Source organism: Hyposmocoma kahamanoa, unplaced genomic scaffold (genome assembly GCF_003589595.1).
Source record: "Hyposmocoma kahamanoa isolate Upper Pololo Valley unplaced genomic scaffold, ASM358959v1 204, whole genome shotgun sequence".
In the NCBI taxonomy this organism is placed as follows: domain Eukaryota; kingdom Metazoa; phylum Arthropoda; class Insecta; order Lepidoptera; family Cosmopterigidae; genus Hyposmocoma; species Hyposmocoma kahamanoa.
In genome coordinates this window covers 1364384-1389398 of record NW_020653728.1, presented here as the reverse complement: position 1 = coordinate 1389398, position 25015 = coordinate 1364384, and the positions used below count along the sequence as shown (strand labels likewise).

The window sequence follows — 25015 nt, the reverse complement described above, 5'->3', positions numbered from 1 at the left end:
CCCACTAAAACCCCCCCGGGTACACCTCTGGCCGTCTTGAGTCGGCGCCATGGGGCCGGTGAACATTCACCACGACGCCGCCCGGAATACTGGCAACCCTACAAATGACATTTTAGTCCGTCTTCAAAAAAGACAAACTAAACTTTATATCTTATTTACTCAAAGAGATGTGCCAGTGTGTGTGCTGTTTTATATTTATTATTATTTATATTATTGACGATCATATAATAAGTAATATTGTGACATTGATTTTTTTTATAATATCAAGTGACGGGACGAACAAGTTATGCGCCTGATGGTAAGCTACATGCCTGTCCATAACAGTTGCAGTGCCATTCAGAGCTTTAAATCGCAAAGATCTGAGGGGCACTGCCACTGCGCCCGTCACGATGAGACTTAAGTTGACAAGTCCCATATGCCTGTAATTCCAACAGCACCCTTATCCTTCAAAACCGGAACACAGTAATGCTGACATTACTGCTTGGCGGTGGCAGTACGTCCCCAGACGAACTCTTTCACAAGGAGATGAACTAAATTATTCTATTAATTTTATACGAACCATATCCATCTGTAAATCAACTTCACACGAATAACGGTGTCTAGGAAGGCTGGTCTGGCAGGATACTTACCTAACAATAATTGTATGGCGTACTGAAGGTGTCACTTATGGTTTCGAGTCGACCATGTCGATGTTGATCTTGTAGAACACGTAAGGGTAGTACTCCGACTGGCCGAAGCCGAGGCCGGCCAATTCAGCGCTCTGTGAAGAATTTTTTTAACATTATAGCAGGTTAACCACTAATGTGTTATAATTATTAAATACAAAGATCGAACACAAAGAAAATATCTTTCGACCCGACAGGACTCAAACCTACGACCACGGGATTCCATCCCCATTGCTTTACCAAGTATAATATATTTTTGCAAGAGTTTTCGGCTTTCGACACCGTAGCGTAGTAAATAAAACAAACAAATAATACGTGTTAATATAGCGACACTAACGTCTGCTTGTGGTAACTGAAAAGTTACCGTCTGAGTGAGAAGGTTCATGAAATCTCTCACAGATGTCGCTACGGTATCGAAATCCGAAAACTCGTATATAACAGACACATAGAAGAAATTCGTCGACTTAGTAACTCGACCTGTAGCTTAGTTGGTAAAATAATGGGGACGGAATCCCGTGGTCGCATGTTTGAATCCTGTGTCGGCTTGAAGGATTTTTTCTTTCTATTATATCAAGGTAGAGCATTGAAAAAAAACAAATCTAGTCGAACCAGAGGCTTTTTCGCCAAACCTTTTGCCATAGCGCCACCTGTGAGAGGCCTATGAATTTTTTTTCCTTCATACAACATACAGGTACCTTTGTGCGTGTTTTTAAACAACATATATTTTCCGATCCCGATTTCACGTCGTTTACCGTTAACCGATCAGAAGTCCGAATTTAACATTTGCCCGAAATCACGTTTGCTCGAATTTTCATAATGCCGATTTATAAAGAAACCGTTATTCTTTCAAGGTGTTTTGGATGCTTATCACAAATAAAAAGATTAGTTTAGCTTCGTTTTATAATATTCCTAAAAAATGTTTTGCCGCGGAAAATTACTTTCGAGATTATGATTATTGAGATGGCTTTCATGTCATTATTCACAAGAGGGCTGCCTCACTCATGATGCGTGTGCCGTTGGTGCCATCAGGCTGGACTGCCCCTACCAACTACATTGGGTGCAATGACACTTGTGACAATGACAATTTTGTATTGTACTAACCATAGCACGTAAGAAACATTTACTGCATTACTAACATTACTAAGGATCGTGCCTTGGAATAAATAATTATATTCTATTCTATTATGAAAATTCGAGCAAATGTTACTTCGGATATATGTAATTTCAGACTTCTGATAGGTAACCATCACGCTGATGCCGATATTACGACCGGCGCATATGTGTAGTTCAGACATGTATAAAGAACGAATGAACGAATTGACGAAACAGATTTATAAAGAGCGAGTTAAATAATGTCGTATAATAAAAAATAAGTGTGGAAAAATAAGTGGAGTCAGTATATTGATTTATGCTTTTACGATTTTCACACATTATTTGATTTTTAATTCTGGACTTAATCACGTATAAAACATATTTTAATTACCTCGACGTTTCGGACGTATTGCAACATCCATAGCCTCGGAGGGACTGAAAAGCGGCTGTTAAGAACCGTCAGCTCAATAAATCTTCAATAACACACCACTGTATTGAGCTTCATAATCCCAAGAACCTTTCTACAGAACGTCGTCGCTATAGTAGAATCGTACGTGAAACTATTGAAATTAAAAAAAAACACCGTAATTTCAACCGAGAAGACGGTTTTAAGCTTTCATCGTCATGGGATCAAGTTATCAGCAAATGTAAGCGACATCAAGTGTCGCAAGTCGCCGGATGCCGTGAGTGTTGCGTGTCGGCCTTGTGACAACCCTAAAATAAACAAATAATGAAGATCAAGTGCGGGTAGTTAGAAAAACTCGCACGGCTAGAAGATGCTGACACCCGCCTCTTCAGTCCCTTCGAGACCATGGACATTGTAATAAAATATGTTTTATACGTGAAAGTCCCGAATTAAAAATCAAATGATGGAGCCAGTGTTGAAGGTTGGCGGTGGACTGACCTCCTGCTGGCCGTGGCTCTGCTGCGCCGAGTGGTCGAGGTGCGCGTACAGCTGCTGCAGCACGTCGCGCAGCTTCTTCACGGACTTGCGCGACGGCACCAGCACGGCCGCCTGGAAGTTCACCGGCAGCCCGTATCTGCCGAGCCAAGCAATTGTACTACCCTGGCTAGAACTTCGCTTTACTCTACCCTACTACTGCTGTCACCTTTGGGAAGTTTCTTCTCGTTAACATTTAGCCGCCTTCGTAAAGCAAGCCTGTATTTTAATCTGCTAATTATAATTTCAGGCATTATCATGAAGGCGCTCTTTTTAGTTCTGAACCAAAATTCTATTATCTTTGGTACTCGCCGCTGAGTTATAAAAATATGAGTTAAATAAAAGAACGTCATATTTTTGCTAATTAAAATATCAATTTAATAGGACGCTACTCAAACGCTATACTGCCTCGATTGGTTAAATCGGCCTAAAAGTAAATCTTTCTAAAAAAAGAATGGGTAACCTATCACAAATTCGAATTTATTTTTACCGAAATAACTGTTCGAATTTTCATTACCCCGAAAACCGAATTGTAACGAAACTGTCGTACTTTCAGGATATGTTGGATGTTTATCGCAAATACACGATTAGGCTCGATTAGGTTAGGTTAAATTAGATTTAAAAGAAAAAACATTTTCCTCTCAAAATTACTTTCGAGGTTATGAAAATTCGAGCAAACATTATTTCTGAAAAATGTCATTTCGGACTTCTGATAGGCAACCAAAAGAATGATTAGTTAAAATATATGCAGTACGTGGCCACTTCTTGGTTTTTTGTTTTGCAGTGTTTTTTTGGCTTTCGTCTAAATATATGAAGAGGCTGTATGGCGGTACCTTTGCCTACCCTATTAAATGGGTTAATATTTATTTTAAAAAAATTGCGACAACGTACCTTAATACGGACTCAACGAAAACACGGAGAGCTTTGACGTGAATCCAGGCGCAGAAGCACTCCGAGAAATTCACCTTCAACCATCGCACCAGAGGACCCTGCAATACACAACTGGAGTTAAAACTCCTTCAAATATATCGAGTTCTTAGGTTTTCGCGATTGTTACACATAGGAAATGAAACTATTTTTCCGGATTTAAATCGCGTATATTTGTTTTTCAAACAAACCGAGGTTTCGGGCCCTTTACAGGTCCCATGGTCACGGTTGACACTCAACCAATGGCAGGGTATTTAAAATTTAAATCCGGAAAAATAGTTTCATGTCCTATACTTCAAATATTTCATTTCTACGAAAAATATTACAATAATTTTTATTTAATTATTATTATTACAATTACACATAAAGAGAGTATTAAAATGCCATTAACGACATTAAAAAAACAACAAAATGCTGAATACATTGAGAGATTCTGATAATCGCAGTCACGAAAAACATCGAAGATAGAGAGGAAAACAAAAATGTAAAACAATTTAAGTCAGGTGATATGTCAAAGTAACGTGTACGAGTCTTTTCCCGCCTAACTGCACGTTTTCAATTTTTAGGGTTATTTTTAAGGTGAGTTACTACTGAATAGTATTTTGTTTTTATGACGTAACGAAACCCTTGTAAAAATAAATAAATAACGCACACACTCAACATAGCCCCCCACTAGGGAAACCCTGTGTCGCGGGTGACATGGACACATACATAGACAACCACAAATTACACCCAAACTCACGAGAGAAATAAATGTGGGCCATACAACTATTTCTACCGGCCCGGGAATCGAACCTGGGACCTTTGCGTGGCAGGCAGGCATGGGAACCGTTCGGCCACGGAGGCAGTTCGTTGTCTATGCTAAAGCTGTCTCACCAAAATGCATCGCCAAGATTGATTATTTAGTAAAAATATATCAATTTAAATAATAAACTTCTAAATCTTTCACTAAAATATGGTCCATATGAACATATAAATATTTTATATGGTGTTAAGTGACACAGTCCATAGCAGTTGCAGTGGCATTCAGAGCTTTAAGTCGCAATGATCTGACACTACCACTGCGCCTGTCGTCCTGAGACATAAGCTGGCAAGTTACAAATGCCTGTATTTTCGAATTCAGAATAACGTAATATTTCAGTCGAAATATTAGGCATAATAAAGATTATTAACCCGGCGTTTAAATCGGATTAAAATCCATTATCGCCCAAAATCGAGGGCAAAAACTATATACACCTAAATATGTATAATCACAAAATTTATTGCTTTGTGATCTAGACGATTATAATTTGCCTTTCTATAGAATCGCTTGAAGATTGCATTGAAACAGATACAAAAAATCGTTCGATCGTATAAACTAGAATCGATTTTCATAAAAATCGAATCGTAATTCTCTTTCCTTAATAGTGAGAATTCACAGGATTGCAACGTGGGTGGTAACCTATCATAAACGTGAATTTTTTTCCGAAATACCGTTTGTTCGAATTTTCATTACACCGAAAACCTAATTATAACGAAACCGTTGTTCTTTCAGGATATGTTGGATGTTTATCGCAAAGACACGATTAGGTTCGGTTAGGTTAAGTTAGGTTTAAAAACAAAACATTTTCCTTTCTAAATTACTTTCGAGGTTATGAAAATTCGAGCAAAAGTTATTTCTGGAAAATGTCATTTCGGACTATTGATACGTAACCATACCAAATTCAGTATTCGCTGTTTCTGCCCACGATTTTGGGCGGAAATGGGTTAAGGTCTTTGAATAAAAATCCGGCTAAAACTCGGGCGGGCTGATTGGGTTTTAACCCACTGCCCATCACTGATAGTAAGTAATATAAAATAGGTTATACTGTAGTAATAAAATCGCAGTATCCGTACAACAATTTGGAATTGCTAGTAACTGAAACTGTAACAATCCTATCATACGCATTACAATTTCTTAGATTTAAAAAAAAACAAATATATTCATAACGCTGCTGTTATATTTATCCATTTTTTATAATCTTTAAATAATAATCACTGTACACACAGCAGTGGTTATTATATTTATACTGGTATTTACAACTATTTATTTGTAAAAATGCCATTTGCAAATAAATGAAAACTTGTAGTTAGCAACATTTAAAAAAGAAGAGTAACCAGAAATACTCACAAACTGTTTCTTTTTGTCGGTAACCAATTTGGTGATCTCGTTCTTTCCCGCGGCGAGGTCCGCCTCGTTGTACGAGAACTCGCGCACCACGAACTTGCGTTCGCGGGCGTGCAGCTTGAACTCTTCCACCACCTGCATCATTTTTCATATTCTTTTAGAAATGTATATTTACATAATACGAAAAGACGAATAATAATAATATTTGCCCGATAACCACTCAGTTGCCTGGTCTCGAACTAAGGCATTCTATGAATACCAGAGCAACGGAATTCTGGGGCACTTCCCAGATTTTCCCAAATTTTTCCTGCCGGTAATCGAACCCCGGACATCGTATCCAGAGCCCACAGTGTAAATCGGTAGGCCATAGAGGTCGTCATTAATAAATTAATATTAGTTGAGGCTAACGATGAAGAAAAATCAACGTCATGAAACTTGCATATCGGTGGTAGTCTACATCCCTAGGAAAACGTGAGAAGTCCCCAACCCACATAACGAGGAAAAACAGCGTCAGTCTCCAGATTGGTATTAGGCCTTTTATTGTTTCATTGTTTTACTTTAAGTTTTTAATTAAAAGTAGCCCTACTTAAGACTTTGAAATTTTGTTAACTTGTTTATTTTTCCTTTTTTGTTAACTGTACAAGTTTTTGTGTGTTGTTATGTTAGTCATGAAGAAATATTTTTTTATTCTAATCTACATTGGGTCTAGCGTGATAACAGGAACCCAGTGGCCAGGAGTGAGACGTATAATATCCTAAGTTATTGTTGACGACAGAATTACTAATTTAGAATTAGGACACGCTCATAATTATTTTGGACAATTTGGGACTAAAGTAAATTGTGTGCCAATTGTCCATAATTATCGTGGTCTCAAATACATAATATTAAAAGCTAGAATTAATAATAAATAAACTTCAACCTCGTGAAACACAAAAACTTGCCCACGGAGAAAGCTCAGAATTAATTGGGAAATGTTCATAATACTGTAGAATATCATCAGAATATATTCATTGCAATCTTACCTTCTTGAAAAGAGTAACAGAAAACAACCCGTAATCATTATCCTGGTAGAGGAGCTGAGTGGAGCGCGGTACAATCATGTCGGTGATCTTCTCGTAGTTAGCGTTCCAATCGTTGAACATCGACCTCCGGGAATAGACCAATTTGATGGTTAGAATGCTTCAGGCAAAATTTAAAATTGACCAATCAGCACCCTGGGTTACACCGCGACATGTACTTGGGATCATGGGTGTTCTCGATTCGTGCCCTACTAACTCAGGGACAATGATTGGTCGAGAGTATGAGAGTGATAATAGACTCGCTGACCATAAAGAATAGGAATAAAAATAGAAGAAAATTAATTTGCTGCTCCGCGAACTCAGTGATGGTTAAATCGGGCGAAATTGCTGCGCTTGCGTTGAATATTTCTTTTATGCAGTTCATTTTCCCACTCTTCCTCCGCATAAAATTAATAAAATAAATAACACAAGCGCACATACAGTCACAAACCACCTTAAAAAATATACCCGACCCGTGTTTCTTCGCCCGAGTGTCGAGCAATCATCAACCCCTGAGGATGCCTCGTGGAGAGTCGAAACATTATTATTTTTAGTACAGTAAAGTAGTAACATCGAGTATATAACCAGATATAGAGACGAAATGTCATTAATTTGTTTAAAAACTGTTCTGCCGTATCATTACGGTGACAACTGCGCTTCGATTGGTCAGCCTGAATTCGAAACAATTGACGACACCCATTGACTTACAAATAAATGGACGACGGGTGTAATACAAAAACCACGAAAAAAATGTCCCAAGTCAACCTATTCGAAATTTAAATTGTAATGTCATCGCAGTATCGCGCTGTCAGTAGAACAAATGAAGACTAAAGCGGAGTTTGGCGCTCTGTATACGATTTTAGCGCCTTACAAGTGCGGACACTTTTTAGCGCGGACCCGACGTCCATATAATTGTAAGTCAATGACGACACCCGTCAATTGTTTCACTTCAAGTATACCAGTTTAACTTGATCTTTGTTATAATGGACGATAATTGAAAAATTGCATAATTTAATAACCGATGAAATGTGATTCCGTTTGTTTTGTAATCAGATGTTTTGATGTTTTTCCCACACCACCGAATGGAACAGCTACCATTGTTAGAGATATATAATAAAGGTATAGGTATATTACAATAAATACAGAATATCTTTGGAATATACGGAGACGTACACAGGTCAGTTGTTGGCGCTGTGTTATTTCAGCTGTCTAATTTGTGATTTCTGCGCCAACGAAAGTTGATATTTAAAAGTGATATCAGTGCCATTTGACGCAGTGTTGCCAGACTTTTGCGTTAATTCGCCAATTGATGTGTGTTAAGTAGTCGAAATTCGCCCAAGCCATAAAATCACTGGAAATAAAGGAAAACAATTCTACAATTCTGCCTGCTGCCGGAAATTGGGGAATATGAACTATCTTTTTTCCCCAATTCCCCATTCAAACCCCCAAATGAAATCCGCAATCAAGTTTGTTATTCCCCAGACATTTTATTAAGTCGCCTACAATCGCCTTTTCCTATTTCAAACATAGCCTAAATATCGCATAGTCGCCGATCACTTTTTAGTCGCCACACGACCCCTCGAAGTAGCCTAAATGGCTTGACTGATGATTTGACTGATGAGTTGCCAGGGTTGGATGGCCCTTATTTCGTCTCTATTTCTGGTTATATACTCGATGGGTAGTAAGTTCCAAAGTGTAAGCGTCCTCCCCGACTACCCCCACACGCGCGATCTATTTAATTAGTTTTTTTTGTGCGAAAGTAAAATGTCATGAATTATAAAAAGTCACGGAACAAAAGTATAAATATAATCCTGCAACATTGTTAATTTTTTTCAAATAACTCTGTATACGTAATAATGTGAAAGTTGAGTGTGAACTTACTTGGGCACGATGACGAGAAGCGTGGTAAGGTACTCGCTGTCGAGTATGAAATGCTCCTTCTTGACCAAGTCCGCCAGGTTACGGGTGAGCAGACTACCACTGTTGCAAATTCATAAATAATTTATTTATAGAAACACAGTACGACACAGGTTGTATGGAAATAACGGAATAGGTATAGTTTCACCGTATCCGGCCACACGTTAGGTATAGAAACATTTTGATGGTATATTGTAATAATTATTAATACAAAGATCGAACACTTAGAAAAATCCTTCGATCCAGCCGGATTCGAACTGACGTCTTTTAGCATACCGTGTTAGAGGCTATACCAACTAAGCCACGGAACGAATCAGCAGACCTCACGAATTTTTCTATGTGCTTTTGTTGTCGTGTTTTTGGTTTTATCAACGACTTTTTAGCCGTAGCGCCATCTATGAGAAATCTTAAGTATTTCGTCACTTAGTTAGATACCTTTACAGCAACCAACCCTGGCTAGAGATGTCGCTATTTATTGTATTTAAATTTTTATTGAACTTACTCCACTGGTCTGTTATAATTATTATTACAAAGATCGAACACTCAGAAAAAAAATTCCTTCGATCTATCGAGGAAAAAATTTTTCTGAGTGTACTGCCTTTGAACAAGTGTGCCATAAAAAGTTCCAGATAATAAATGATCCAATTACCTTAAGACTTAAAATTTAGTCGAAATTTGTGCAACCGAATCTAGGATCTTGAATACCAGGGTGTGTTTTTGAATGCAAAACATAATCCCATTGTTTTGATTGGTAGACAAGTGTGTGCAAAACTCACGTTTGTTTCTTCTCCAAGTTCTGTAAGTTACCCTTGAGTGCGTTGTAGGCTTGCGATTTGGTCTTAAGATCAGCATCGATCTGACCGCACTGTAACATAAATTGTACTTTAAACGAACAGTAACAAGATATAAATTAGGATAAAAAGAAAAACTGTCGTCAAAACCTTTTAACAATGGTCATAGCATACTGATATTCTGAAAACATGATTTTTCCTCATCAACATTCAGCTGGAAGACGTCCACAGCTAGACTAAAGCATCCCCCAAAGATTATTATTATAATGTGGTGTTATTATTATTATTATAATGGTCACCCAAAGGGCAATGGAGAGAGTTAGTTTCACTGCAACATCGATTCAGAAATGAGGATATCCACGAAACAAATAAAGTGGCAATGGGCGTGGCACAATGCTCGCAGAAAAAGCAATGAAGCTAAAGAGCTCTGGAGTGGCGACCGCGTACCGGAAGACGTAGCGTGGGTAACATCCACAAGGTGGACCGGTCCAGCCACAGAACAACAAATACAGTAGAAGTGCTTAGTTGGCGTGAGACGTGTGGCAACAGTGCGCGGAGTTCCGCATACTTGAGCTCAGTTCTCCATTTACGCTTTGTATGTTACGATCGTGTCAATTATTTCTCGCAAAACTTCTAAAATTGTAGAAAAATGCCTTATTTCGCTACTTCGGAGTACAAAAATAATAGTCGCACTTGTAATATTATCTGTGGTAGTGTTTCGTATCATCATTTAGTCTTATTTTATTTAATTTTAATAAATTTCAAATTTTCTGTTTATCGAAAGTAAACCTAATACCACTGCAATAAGGTCGCTTCTTTTTTGGACAACTAATTAACCATCTCGAGTTCGTCGTCGTTCAGCAATTAACCGCTAGATGACAGCACATCGATTGAAATTTCAATATAAAGTCAAAACGTCGTACCTTGTAATAATAGGTATTTAACTTTCAACGATTTTGCGAATTTGTTATTTCTTTTTAAATTAGAAACTACAACCAATCTTTATCAACATTAAATTACGAACGTATAAATTCTGGCGACAGCGATTCTGATAGTAATCGAGGCTTAAGACACTTGCTCTTTCGGCTAAACTGGTGATTATTATTATGTACCTGTTTGCTGATGATATCGGCGATATTGCGCAGGCTCTGCTTGATGGGATATTTGGCCATGTCCCATTGGAAGCGAGTGAGGTATGTTGGCAGATCGCCTGGAAATTTCATATTTCTTTACAGCTGAATAAAGATTCCACGACGCAATGTATATAGTTATGAATTCATGTTAGATGATACGTTATTGAGTAACTTTGAAGAGTACGGGAATAAAAATTCTAATATAATTGATTCATTATTTTTTATAGTTTCTAATTTGTTGCTAAATGTGTATGTATAATATTCATTACTAGAATAATAGATCTACTAATGCAACTATGCCAATTCTACTCGCTACCGCTACTTAACAAGGTTTAAAAGTAGGTTTGTATTCTTCAAAATTACTTTTTATCAAATATGACATAATTAGCTTTGTTTTTAGAACATTGTACCAGAAAGTCAATTAAACACTGAAAACAAAAAGAAACTGATACCAATGAAGTCTTCTCGAAGAATCACAAAATGATGAAATCAAATTTAATACTTAAAATTGTTACGTTGCTTCTTATTGCAATCTTTGGGCATGATAATCATATGGAAACAAGTTACATTAGCGTAAAAAACTTCTTTATTAGTTCGCGAAAATTTATAAATTTCTTTAATTACTTTATATCAAATGAAAAAAATCATCTATACAATGTTCTAACTAATCAGCAATTAATGGTTCTTAGTATAACTTGAATACTAAAACAACGTAACCCAAAAAAAAAAATCTGTACGTATATAACAGAATTAGTGCCGAACTGAAAATTGGAAGCAAAAATTAATTCTAGTCAATCTTAAAAACAATTTAGCATCTAAAAAATACCATGCAACATTCAACATTCACGGCATTGTTCATACTAATCTTAACACTATTCATGCAAAACATTCAATGTAACACATGCAAATGCAATCAATTGACCGAGACAATCAAAATGCAAAGCAAATGGTACTTATACTCAACCCTAAAACATTGTTATATTTTTAGAGGATACAGTATATTTTTCAATTTCGTTTGTCTTATGTTAGTTTACAATTAAATTCTGTTGTCTTCTGGAATAATTATATCTATTTAGGATTTAAATAAAAAAATCCAATATTTGTTAATGTTTTCATTCTGGTGACCCCGGTGGCCGAACGGTTTGCAGTGTGATCACTAGATCAGGTCTTGGGTAGCACCAATTTGGGAAATGAAAATCGGTTCTGGTCTGGGCGTTCTGGGTAATGCCACGGAGTGAATTCCGTCGCTCTAGTACTATAAGTACACCAGGACTTCCCTAGTTTGAGAAAAGGTAATTAGTGTTATTGTCTGACATGTTATAATTACGTTTTAAAAAAGTTAGCCCACTGCTGAGCACAGGCAGAATGAGAGAACTTGGGCTGAAGTTCCCACGCGGGCTCAACACGTATTGGGAACCTCACACACATCAATTATTTGCTTCGCAGATGTGTGCAGGGTTCTTCAGGATGTTTCCCTTCGCCTGCTAAAATCGAATTAAATTTCGCACATAAATTCTGAAAAACAGAGCTGCAAGCCGAGCCGGACTCGATCCCACGACACTCTACTTGAGAGTAGTACTATACTATTATTATATTATACTATTATTATTCATACTAAAATGAAATCGCAATAGTCATGGTATATTTACTTAAACTTCAAAGAAATAATAATAGAGTGCATAATACTCCATCAGAAATTCCAGAATTATTGTTTTGTATTATTTTTTTCTACATTTGCTGTGTAATAAGAATTATTTACTACGGTAGTGTATTTAGAAGAAAAGTTTTATTATTGTTAATAAGAACATAAATTTAATTATTCTGAGATTTCATAGGGAGATATTATCCACTCTATATTTATTACTTGCAATATAAATATACTCTGCCTAATTCGAGGTCTGCTAATTATGTACTCCAAATTTCCATTTACTATTCTCTATACTAATCCCCGTGCATTTGCCAACTGTTTATTTCAATTGCCATTCAATAGTCACTATAATGAAACTGGCAGCTTGCCAAAACTATCCTACTTAAAATATACATAATGGACATATTTAGAGGAACGCTAAAAAAAGGTCTAATATGCTAGCAACGTTCATACGTAGGGTGCACTATAAGCTTCCGGAATGATAAAAAAAAAAGTGGTCAGAAATGAATTTCTTGTTTCTCAAAATATACTCCGTTAGCGCTAATGCACTTTTTCATAAGAATGAACCAATTTTGAAAACATTTATGCCACTCCTCTGTGACAATCTCTGAAACATATTTTTCATACTCTTCGACAGCCTCTTCAGGTGATGAAAATCGTTGTCCGCGTAACTGATTCTTAATTTTTGGAAATAAATAAAAGTCACAAGGTGCCAGGTTGGGACTGTACGCGGGATGGCTCATAAAGTCAACGTTAAAAAATTCATTTGTCTGTCTGGCCGTGTGAGAACTGGCATTATCGTGGTGCAAGATGATACGGCGTTTTTGGTTATTTTTACGGAGTTTATAAATAACTTCCGGCAAACAAATGTTCGTGTACCAATCACTATTCACGGTACAACGATACTCCAAAGCAACAGTAGCCACGTGTCCAGTTTTATTAAAAAAAGAAGCAATCATCCGCTTAGAGCCACTTTGCACGCGCGCCACTTTGGTTGGTTTCGGTTCATCTCGAAAGACCCATACACTGGATTGCTGCTTTGTTTTGGGATCGTAACTATAAATCTATGTTTCGTCACCTATTACTATGTCCCACACCAAATTTGACGCCCCTTCGTTGAATCTGGTAAGCAAGGCATTGCACCAATTGACGCGATCCGTTTTTTGAGCCTCAGTCAAATTGTGTGGGATCCACTTAGAGCACAGCTTTTTCACACCCAAATGTTTGTGTAGTATTGATTGTATTTGACTCGTGCCTATGTCTAAAGATGCCCGAATGTCATGGTATGACACATGCCTGTCTGTTTTGATCATGCAGCGCACATCATCGATGTTTTTGTTGTTCATAGCAGTGGACGGGCGACCATCACGAAATTCGTCACTGAGATTCATACGACCGCGTTTGAATTCTGCAAACCAGCTATAAAATAGTCGTCTTGCATGGTGCTTCATCGCCAAAAGCAGTTTGAAGCCGAGCGAAGCTCCACTGAGCTGGTAAATTACACTTAAAGTCGTAGAAAATCATACTACGAAATTTTTCATGAGTTAAATCCATGGTGATGTAGACCAATTTCTAAAATGACGCCACAATGTAAAAACAAGTGACAGTCAGATAAAACAAACTGTATTCTATAGCTAAAGAGTTCCATTTTCAAATGTTGTAATTACTTTTTAAATATTGTTTATGTAAGTGGCCAGTTCCTGAAACTTATAGTGCGCCCTGTATATAAAGTTTTGGCCACATTTATCAGAACGTTTAATTTGAAAACAGAATCACTTAAATCGTCTTTTGATTTCAACTATAGTTCTGATATTGTCGGCAATGGTTCATATGAATATTGTTATCATAATCCAATCTTTTTTTAGCCATTCTGTAAATAAGTCCATGGGTGTATTTGCTGTCTAATTGGAACGTCATAAAAGCAGACGTGACTAGACACCAGACAGTCCATTATATTTTTATCGTCGCTCTTTGTTTTTGGTAAACGTGCCAATGGCTAGCATGGTCGATGGTATTGATCAATATCCCAAATGAATGTTGATTTATTTTTATATAAATTAGTGATGCAACAGACCTCTGTTTCTGCTTTAGGAACTTTTATAAGCGTTTTTTTTATGAGACCAAGTGACGGGACGAACACGCCCACGTGGTGGTAAGTGACACGTCTATCTATATATAACAATTGCAGTACCACTCAGCGCTTTAAATCACAAAGATCTGAGGGGCATTGCCACTGCGGCCGTCACCCTGGGACATAAACTGACATGTCCCATGTGCCTGTAATTTGACCAGCGCCCTTCAAATCAGAACGCAGTAATGCTCACACTACTGGTAGGTGGAAAAAATAGGTAAGGTGGCAGTACTTCCCTGGACGAACACTTTCACTTGGAACTCTAATGCTACTAAAAAAAGTTTTTAACGTTCGCGACGGGTCAGGCGCGCGCAGATTGCTTGGCGGTGGGGCTTGCGTTTTTAAGCAGTGTTAAGTGTAGGTAATTATGAAATCAAAAGCAAGCCATGTTTGGAACTATTTCGATTATTTATAGTAATGAACACTTGCTGTCCGTTACGAAGTAAAGATCTTTGACATTTTATGTTAACTTTTTTAAAAATTTTGTGTGACATTTTGTGTTACTAATTAATTAGCACTATTCCCAGCATAAAGTTCGTCAGTTGTTACGTTAATATTTGTTCAGCACAAGGTCGACGCGTTAATAGCTTTTACGAGACTTCCATAGCGCGCTGGAAAAAAGCACTAACTGAAAACTTGAAGAAAAATGTGAAATAATATGATTTTTAATTGATTTCTTAACAGTCGTTAAATTAATACGGAGTTTTTGTATACGTATTGGACATTAAATAAAAAAAAACTAAAGTATTTAAGTTTGAGATCACTTAACTGTTGACAAGGTCAAATTTGATACTATTGCACAAATGTTAACGTTATTTTTTTACAATGTTCAAAGTGAAAGTTATCATTGATAATTATCACGTTAATACACTTGACAGTTATTACATTGTTATAACTTAATATTTATGCAATGAAAGCTGTTTTTTTATAGTTATTCAGTATTGATAAAAAACCTACACTAAGTAATTTCTGAGCTGTTTGTTAATATTTTTTTTATTTCCTTAATAAGTATTTTCATTTTAAGAATTCATATGGATAATTAATTAGGATTATTAAGGATAATAAATATTTTGATAATTATCGAATCCTGTTTTTTAAGTTTGAAGTGAAAAATAGTTCTTTATCGCACTTAATTTTGTTTTCAATAAGGTCGAGGCGCGCCTATTGTTTCAAATGAAATTATAATGATAGCTTCCACGCTACGGATATTCGTGATTAGGTCGATGACAAAAAAAGGAATAACTTACGTTTTCTTGGTTTCCAGAAAAATATATAATATGATAATATTAAATGTACTATAACATAGTCATGACCTTTTTTTTTCTCAAAACAATAGAAAAATGCTTTAAACATATTGATTTAGATTAAAAAAAGCATAATTAAAAATACAGTAAATATTTAAAAGTGTATTACATTAGTAGGATCAGACAACATGGACTATTGACAATAAAGACATCAAAGGCAAAATAAAAACTTAAAAATAAAAATGGTAGCTTAAAAGAACACACTTGTGTAAAATAAGCTTCTACAAGGGTTTCAATTCATGAATATTACTTCACGATTACATTGTTTTAATTTTTTTTATATAACTTATAAATCACATACACGTTGTTTTATCACTCTTATTTACCTTTTTTTTTTATTTTAACAACAAAGGCAAATAAAAATGCAATATTTCACGAAACGCCCCTTTTGATGTTAACTACAGATTACAAAATTATTCTTAGCTCGACTGTCAAAGCGACATTGACATAACATGGTGTTTAAACGTACACTTGTGGGGAACTAGCTCCAGTGAAGGATACAGCGTCACCATAAACTTTAAGAATCATAACAAATGTTTTATTATGAAATAATAAATACTGCAAGTGTAAAAATACAGTGAATATCTAAAAAGGAAACACAAAAATTCAGGATGGCGCTCCCGACACAGCAAATTTTATACGGCCAGCGCCATCTGTCTGTCAAAGTAAGTAACAACTACGCCAAGTGCTCGTATGAGTGTAATGAAATCTTTGAATACGCAATCACTGCCTTCACAAAATCCTATCACACGTCTCGTAATAAAAGGTTCAAAAAGTACGCGGCAGGCAGCGCTGTACGTAAAAAATACGTTGTCCAACCTACGTCAAATTACAAGGCCTACCAGAGTTTGAGTTGTCTGAACGCCGTTTGAGCGCATCAAATAATTTATTTTCATTTATTCACTTTTTTATTATTACTGAGTAATTTGACGTTAGCAATATTATACGGCTATGAAAGGTGTAGTAGGTGTCTTCTTGGCAATTTAACTCGACCATTACTTTTAAGTATTGTAGACTTTATGTCGGTAGAAATATTAATGGTGAGGCCAGATGAGCGTAATTCTGTGAGTTGTGAGTCGCGTTTTTTGAGTCGCGTAGTTTACGTTAGACTGAAATTCGGGTGTAGCGCCAGATGAACTTATTTCATTCAATTGCTTCTATGCATTTGTACGGGGTGTTTGTGCCATATAGTGTAATGGAGCAAGAAACGTTTCTACTCACGCGCTACCAATACCAAAGTGACCTCTTCCCTCAATTCTTCCTCCACCCACACCAGCACTGTACACGGTGCGACCAAAATTCAGTTGTCAATTTTGTGTCGTTGCGTAGCACATACCGGATTTTTATATGAAACCGAATGCAACGTCAATTACGCAACTCAACTCACAAGTCACAAAATTACATTCGTCTGGCCTTACCCTTAATGTTCGAACGTGTGCTCAAATGACGTTCTAAGATCAGGCGCTCGGGTCAGAGAGGGTTACAATCCTAAACCTTGCGATAGTATGTGATGAGGCCGGTCATCTTCGTCGTCATCCCAGTGTGGCGAGCTGCGGCCGCTGGAAGGCTGCGAGGGCTGGAAGGCTTCGCACTCGGAATGCGAGTGCGAGTGTGAATGGTCGCGGTGCTCGCATGGCCAGCAGCCGCCATGCTCTGAGAAGGCGGAGTCGCACACCGGCGACGTTGGCGTCGGCGGCGGCTCGCCCCCGCCCGGATCCGCGTAAGAGTCGATGCCTAGATTCGCCACAGTCCTCATTGGAGCTTCAATAATACCATCAGTCTGAAGACGTCCATATAGCATATGCCTAACCAATAGAATGTCACCGCATACGATTCAGGGTCGTTTGAATCCAACCACGAACGACGTCAGGTCATTGGTCCACCTAGACGGAAGGCCGTCCTACACTGCGTCTTCCAACTAGTGCTCGCCACTTGAAAACCATACCGCAAGTCTACAACTGTTGTTATTGGAGCTTCACCTATCGATTTTTAGTTAAATCTATTTCAATTCAAGCTGTATAATCAAATTATAACGCCGCCTTTACGGCTCCTATGCAGCTATTCTACCGCTTGTCTGCATTCTAATTCAAACGTATTACGAGCAAAATGGATTATAAAAACTGCGATAAATTTCGGTTTTTATTAGTAGTAAACGCCTCACGCTTTGAAAATGGGAGTGAACTAAAAATAACAAGGATTTTGTGTTAGGGATAGGAGCAAACAATAAAAATTATATTTATAAAAATAAACTTGTTAAAATAATGACTTTAAATAATAAGTTATAATAAAAAATTAAGAAGTGCAAAGCATAGACAATATGTAGAAGCTCGATATGGCTTAAGCTATGAATGTCTTGTGAGGCAGTGATTGCGATCGTCAATGACATGAGGACATTGTTAAAATATCGTAATGACATGTCTGTGCAAACGTAGTTCATCTAATAGTAATCCAAATACACATAATGTGATCTTCATTACGAAACATGAAAACCATATTGAAACCTAGAAAGTGAACACAAATAAATGCTATTTAATTAAAGTCGCATTTTCAAAGGATTCTCCAATTCATTTGTTTGTTTGTTAGATCATACAGGATACAGAACTCCTAAGTTCGTTCCATGGTAAAGCGTTGATGCATGGAATCTAAGTTTCAAAGACACAATGTTGAAAGTGCAACTTTGTACATAATATAAAAATTTTATGTGATAAACTATTTGACAAATTTTTATTGTTTCATAAAAGCAAATATTTTTCCTACAAAGTAAGTAGCGTAAGAACCTTGTGAAACAATATACCAAATAGTTTTTGATGTTAAAATTACATTTACAGGTATAAAAATCGTAATATTATGAATGCGTGTTTAATTGTCGAAATATAAACAGCACAACGGCCGGCAACACCTTTGCAATATTAAGTATACTTTGTAATCTTTAAGTTTATTGAATGGCACGATGTTTGACCACCATGATATTCAATCATTTTTGTGAAATTACTCCACTAGTTTGTTATAATTATTAATACAAAAATCGAACGCTTAGAAAAAATCCTTCGATCCGGTTAGATTCGAACCAACGTCTTCCAACAGACCGTGCCAGACGTTATGCCAACTAAGCCACGGAAGGAACAGCGGACCTTACGAATTTTTCTATGTGCTTTTTGCAGAAATTTGTTTTTAGTTTTTAACGACGCCATCTGCGAGAAAGTAAGTATAAGTTAAGTATACTTTCTTAGTATCGTAAATGTTCAAGCGACTGTTTCCACTTTCCATCAAATAGATGACGGGTTGGCCGCCATGATGAATACCATAAACATTAAAGAATATTTTAGGTTCTCGGCTATGTTTTCCAAAACATTTTTTTTTTATAATTCCAGGTACGCCCTTCACGATGTCATAGATGATGTTTCCGATATTTATATCCAAAGATATTTGTAAATAGCAAGCCGGAAGTCAATGCAAAATAAAAATAATATATTTACGAAATTATCAATTATATATACTGCTTTAAAAGTTTAGAGCCGTCGTAAAATAAACTTAGTACATTTCGCAGCATACTGTATTTACTTAATAATATTTATAATAAAATTCAGCACGATAAACATATTATGGCGTATTTAGAAAGCCTCAACATATAAGCCCAACATATAAACTTGAAGCTTTTACGTACACTACAAATTTTACTCACTGCCGCAAACTTTTTTCCATTTTTCAGACACTGAAATGCAATCCGAAAGTCTAACATTCTCATTCTATATACAATTATATCTAAAAATACTACTGTGTCAGCCGTGTCCTTTTAATATAAGAAAAGAAGCAAATAAAAATTATAAAAATATTATATATTCCAAATTATGATCTATGAAATTGTAAAACCGTGTCGACTTACGTGCATTTATTTATACACTATGTGCACATTATATCCTATCCTTTAATAGTGAAAACATAATATAAATATAATTTAAAATAATAAACAAATCACATAAACTTTCTGGACTAGATAAATTTGATTTCATACCTTTTTTCATCAATAAGTTTGTTACCCCAATTTCTTTTATACTACTTACCCTTTTCTTTTAAATTTTCAACGTCGTTCCTAACAAACTTACAATAGTACAAAAAAAAAATTGGTAGAAGACAAAGGCAACAAAGATATTCACAAAATTCAAGTCATTCCTTAATAGTAAATATGTACAGAGCAGAGTTGCAATACATAAAGGTTCGAAATAGTCACATGTAAACGAACCAATTTGTAAATTGATAAAAATAACATTTTTAGCACTGTCCACTCAACATTCTTAGCCATTTTTTAAGACATGTAAACTATTTATCAACAAATCTTTGTGTGCCAATTTCATAATATAGATTTTTCAAAAGATTTATTGATAGAATACAGAATTCTATACAAATGTTTACGTATATAAAATGTTAGTGACAATTTAAGTGAGGTGATTAACTTTTTAGAAGGATGAAGTGTCGATGTGTAATGTGAAAAAAATATAAAATATACATATAAACATTCTTGGATACTGTGCAATTGTACAATTGCAAAATAATATAAGAAAATTGGCAAAATTAAATATAGAACAGCACTCGCAAGTTTCATTTATAAATCAACGAAACTGTTTGTGTGATTAAAAAAAAATAGTTCACATGCAAATATAAAAAAAATAAATATTAATAAAAAGAAATAAAGAAGGAAGAAAAATAAAACGTAAATTTAAACCACCGAAATTCAGCGACACATGCTATAAATTTTTCGCACTACTGTGTGCTTTTAAATTTTTTTATTCGTCTACTATAACTCACTTTCTATCATTAGTTTTTCATGCTGGCAACAATTTATCGAATTTCCAACAGCTCTCTTTTCTCTAACATTTCCCAAACATGCTCGAATATTTTAACCTCTAATCTTTGTAACCTTCATGCAAAATGGTCTTTTTAAATTAACTTTTATTGTTTAAAAAACGTAATTCATAATTTTAATTCTAAATATTCATTACTTTATTCTTTCTAAATGTCCAAAAATATTTATAGAATCTCAAGGGATGGCACCAAACATGTATTTAGACTTTAGGAACATTTGAAAAAGGTTCAAGCTGAATAAAAAATGTTGTGATAAACGAAATAAATATTTAGTGCCATATGGAAAAAAAAAACTAAAAAAATTAAACTTGCACTTACTGTTGTTTGCCATCAGGTTCTCGTGAAGCTTATCGCGCTGGTCTTCAAGTACCTGTCGAAATTAAACGGATTTACCAAAAAAACAAATGACATTTTTTTAATTTTCGTTTTTTTAAAGATAGGCATTTGTATATTGTATAAAAGGTGACATAGAGTGGTGAAGAATTACCACTTGATATTATATTCCTTGCTTGAAGCCTAAATATCTATTCCCATATTGGCTTGGAGGATCGTGTCCTCTACAAGATAAATAACTTTGCTAGCAATTTGAGAAACCATTACTGATCCAACACAATATAAAGTATTGAGAAGGTAGCGTCTTAAGCCTTCCCTTAAAATTGTACCGTGTGTCACTCATCATAACACATGCAAGCTGGTTATAATAATATTACATCCCGTTTTCCTGTGGAAGTTACGTGATCAACAGAAGTATTTTTCTATGTTTTCTTTTAGATTATACCTTCACTGCAATTGCCTCTATCAAAGGTGGATATTGTACCAAATTGTAATGCTTTGAAAGAACTGAACAAATGATTGAGCTTATGAATATGAGGTATGTGTACTGACCTCTCCGAGGTATTGCGCAACCTTCCTGGTGACGCCTTCGACGAAGGTATCCAGCTTGCCAAGATCATCGGACAGGCCCACCAACTGATCCAGTGTCCCCACCTAAATATAGCAAATGATTTATTAAAGATTTATCTCTTTATTAACCAATGAATTTGAATTTGAACAAAAGTCAATTCTTACTATATAGCCAATAATTATTTTACAGGTTTCTGTACATTCTACTATTCTATGAGTATTGAGCGGATACTTTGGTAGAGAGTACAGGCCAACATATTAAATTATGAATTTTGATGATGCAGACCTGTTTAAGACATTTGGCATTCATAACTAAATATTATTTTATTTAAATTAAGTTATTTCCCATATCTTATGTATATATGTATTGGACTTAACTTACGATACAGTCAGAAAAAGTAATATACATCATTGATCCAGAATCACCCAATACATGTAAACTTATGTTACTAAATAGCTCATTATAGTCACAATTTTATTGTCAATATTGACAATATCATTTGTAAAGATATCTAAAATGTCTCGAGTAATAATCCGATGTACAGAATGTGTAGATATTATAATGACATCTGTGCTAATAATGATCTTTATAGTAGTAGTTACATAGTTTTTAGAAAGTCTCTACATTCCAATCTACCACCTTAATTTTGTTATGTAACTTTTTCATTCTTTTTTGTAATATCTCTTAATGGTGCTGTTTATTTGTTATATATACATATTTAGTTAATTCCTAGGTGCTACTGTTTATTATATATACTAAAGTGTTGTGTATAGCTATAATTGGGTTGCAGGTTTATAACCATTCATGTAGAATAGTTTTTGTCTGTTGTAAATTATGATCTGTAATCTGTTGCAGTACCTTATCCAATAAAAATAAAAAATAAAATAAAATGTAGTGCTGTACATAATGCTAAGATACATCTAAATAACAACTATTATCTTAAATGTTATGTTATGCAATATTTGTGGAATTAATTTGTAAAGTATAAAATAATTATTTACTATTAAGTAAACTAGTTATTGCGAATGTGAAAGCATATTTCTGTAGTATGTATGTACTTGACAGTTTAACTAGAAAATTAATCTATTTTTGTAACTAAATGGCACTAGAATACTTCTGTATACTTGGATTTTTAATTAAATGTAGATAACAGACAGCTGCTAATGTCACTTTGAAAAATAATGCAGCCTTGTTTATTGTCTAGTCATGTATTTGGTCCAGTTTTCAATAAACTCACTAAAACAGAATCAATAAAAAGGAAAATGTTAAAGATTTTTTATTGTTAATTTGCTAATTATTATTTCATTTAATATTTATTTATTGAATTATCATGTTATTTTACTACTATGATATTTATATATATTATTGTGAAAATACTCCACTAGTTTGTTATTATTATTTCTGATGACACGGTCTGTAGCCCAGTTTATTAAAGTGGTGGTCTTGGCATGGCAACAGACACTGATTTGAATCCAGTCAATTTGGAGGAATTTTTGTTTGAGTTGTTTTTTAAATCTTTGTATCAATTAAGTTACATTTTAGTCTCTACATTTTATGTAACCAAATTCTTGATTATTTAAATTTAATACATACAAATTTTATTAAAAAGATATGAGTCAGTGAAGTTGATCTTTTAAGACAACACTATTTCTATTTTTTATTAAACAAATAAGCCCACTTAGTGTCATCTTAACAAATGAAATTAAAAGAAAGCTAACAATAGGTAACAATTAAAAGCACAAAAAAGACAAGACTACATCAAGACGAGGACACCACGAATTTAGAAAGGCTGTGTGTTTTTCAGAAATTAGTCCTACCAGGATTCAAACCCTGATCTAGCACCCATAGTGGTAACTGCCACTGAGGTTGTCAAAACAATGAAAATATTTTTATTAATATTCAAGAAATTAATATTAAGACTGTTTTATTGAATATAAGAATACTGACCTAAATTCATAACAAGATGAAAGATAATTTTGACAATGAACAAACATTTGAGACTGCTTAGTAACAATACATTATGTATACTATGTATAAATACAGTATGTATTACATTATGTATAAAAAACATAATTGTTTTTAGATTTTCAGTACTGCATTTTCATAGTTTGAAACCCAGCTTATGGAGAAAATGATAATATATCTTTAGATTTTCCATCAAAATTATAAGACTGGAAGCATTAAAAAAAAATATGTTTGGAACGATTCTGTCTGATTTGCTCAATTAAATATGATTCATTTAAGTTTCTACGCACTCGCCTATAGAAGAGGTGAATGACATAATTATAAAAGCCAATGTAATATAAAATTCTAGTCATACGTCTTGAAATATGATACCCATAAGGTTTCTTCACTTAATACCTGCACAAAGGTATTCAATTTCTTAGCAGTAACAAAGAACTATAATTGAAAAATCAATAACATACGAATTGGCTGAATGTTTCATGTTGTTGTTAAAAATGTTGTTGTAAAAAAATATTTGAATAAAAAAAAAATAAACAAAGTTTTTAATTTGATAAACTTTCAGATACATACCTTCAAGTCGGGGATAGGGAATTTGTAGTTGGCACTAAGGCCATTTTTGGTGGCATTATTGAGAGTGTCCCATGTCTGCTGGCATGTTTTCTCACCAGGGGCGCTGATTAGCCAGTATTCCGTCATTTTTCACTGAAAAACCATGAATACCATGTATTTGACCTTGGGTAACTCAACATATCAATGGAAATCCAGGGACGATGAGGACACAGAATAAAAAAAAAGCCCTTACACGGTCTATCATATCTCTGTAAGCACAAAAGTGAACTGCTTTACTTTGGAAATCGATAACTTAACCAACAAACGGTGTCTTTACCCCATACGAGTTACTAACTAAATGGTGTAGTCACCGTGGTACGTGACGCATTTGGCAGGAGTACTGAATCAATATCGGGAGTAGAACATTGGCGCCCGCTCGGCGCTCAGACACCCTGACGCCCGCATCGATGTACCTCGGGAAAAACACCCTAAAACCACCCTCTTTGGAACCCGTCACATCAACTTTTGACACTTATAAGTCGCGCGCAAATGCCTTTTACACAAGAACAGGCCACATCACTTATTCGAACACATCACTTTACTCACCCAGAACGTATAATTTTGTGCTGTTCAACAATAAATAGCCCGAAACAGCAATAATTTGGTGAAATCACAAGACAATCGGGACTAGCCCTTCAGCGCCATGAAAATTCACGTGATGCGGTGCTGCCACCTACAACGACTGATCGGACAGCTGATTTACGTCAAATTGTCTATGGCTCATAAAGTTAACGTAAAAAAAACTTTTCTTATTTCAGAAAAATGAGAAAAATCAACCAGCAAGCACACAAATTATTGAGGGTCGTATTCCAGAACTCTACTTAATGCTCAAGTCAGGATTTGAGCAGACTTGAGTATGATTTCAAGCACTGGAAATACGACTCTAATGGTATACTCAATTAGTATGATTTCTAGTGCTTTGCAT

General features: G+C 35.3%; 1 protein-coding gene across 2 annotated transcripts; it reads right to left on the bottom strand.

Moving 5' to 3' along the window:
- Window positions 1–654: 654 nt before the first annotated feature.
- LOC113227230 (V-type proton ATPase subunit C) lies at window positions 655–24776 on the bottom strand. 2 transcript variants are annotated; one of them, XM_026460123.1, is made up of 12 exons: window positions 24637–24776; window positions 24052–24183; window positions 21498–21599; window positions 20931–20982; window positions 10649–10746; window positions 9522–9610; window positions 8710–8808; window positions 6793–6919; window positions 5774–5905; window positions 3589–3686; window positions 2662–2797; window positions 655–760 (listed from the first exon to the last, which is right to left on the bottom strand). In XM_026460123.1, the coding sequence occupies exons 2-12, from the start codon at window positions 24175–24177 to the stop codon at window positions 665–667; spliced, it is 1155 nt and encodes a 384-aa protein (XP_026315908.1). In that variant the 5' UTR covers window positions 24178–24183; window positions 24637–24776; the 3' UTR covers window positions 655–664. The 2 variants fall into 2 exon arrangements, with proteins under 2 accessions (XP_026315908.1, XP_026315909.1); XM_026460124.1 differs by having other exon boundaries at window positions 6793–6916.
- Window positions 24777–25015: the final 239 nt, after the last annotated feature.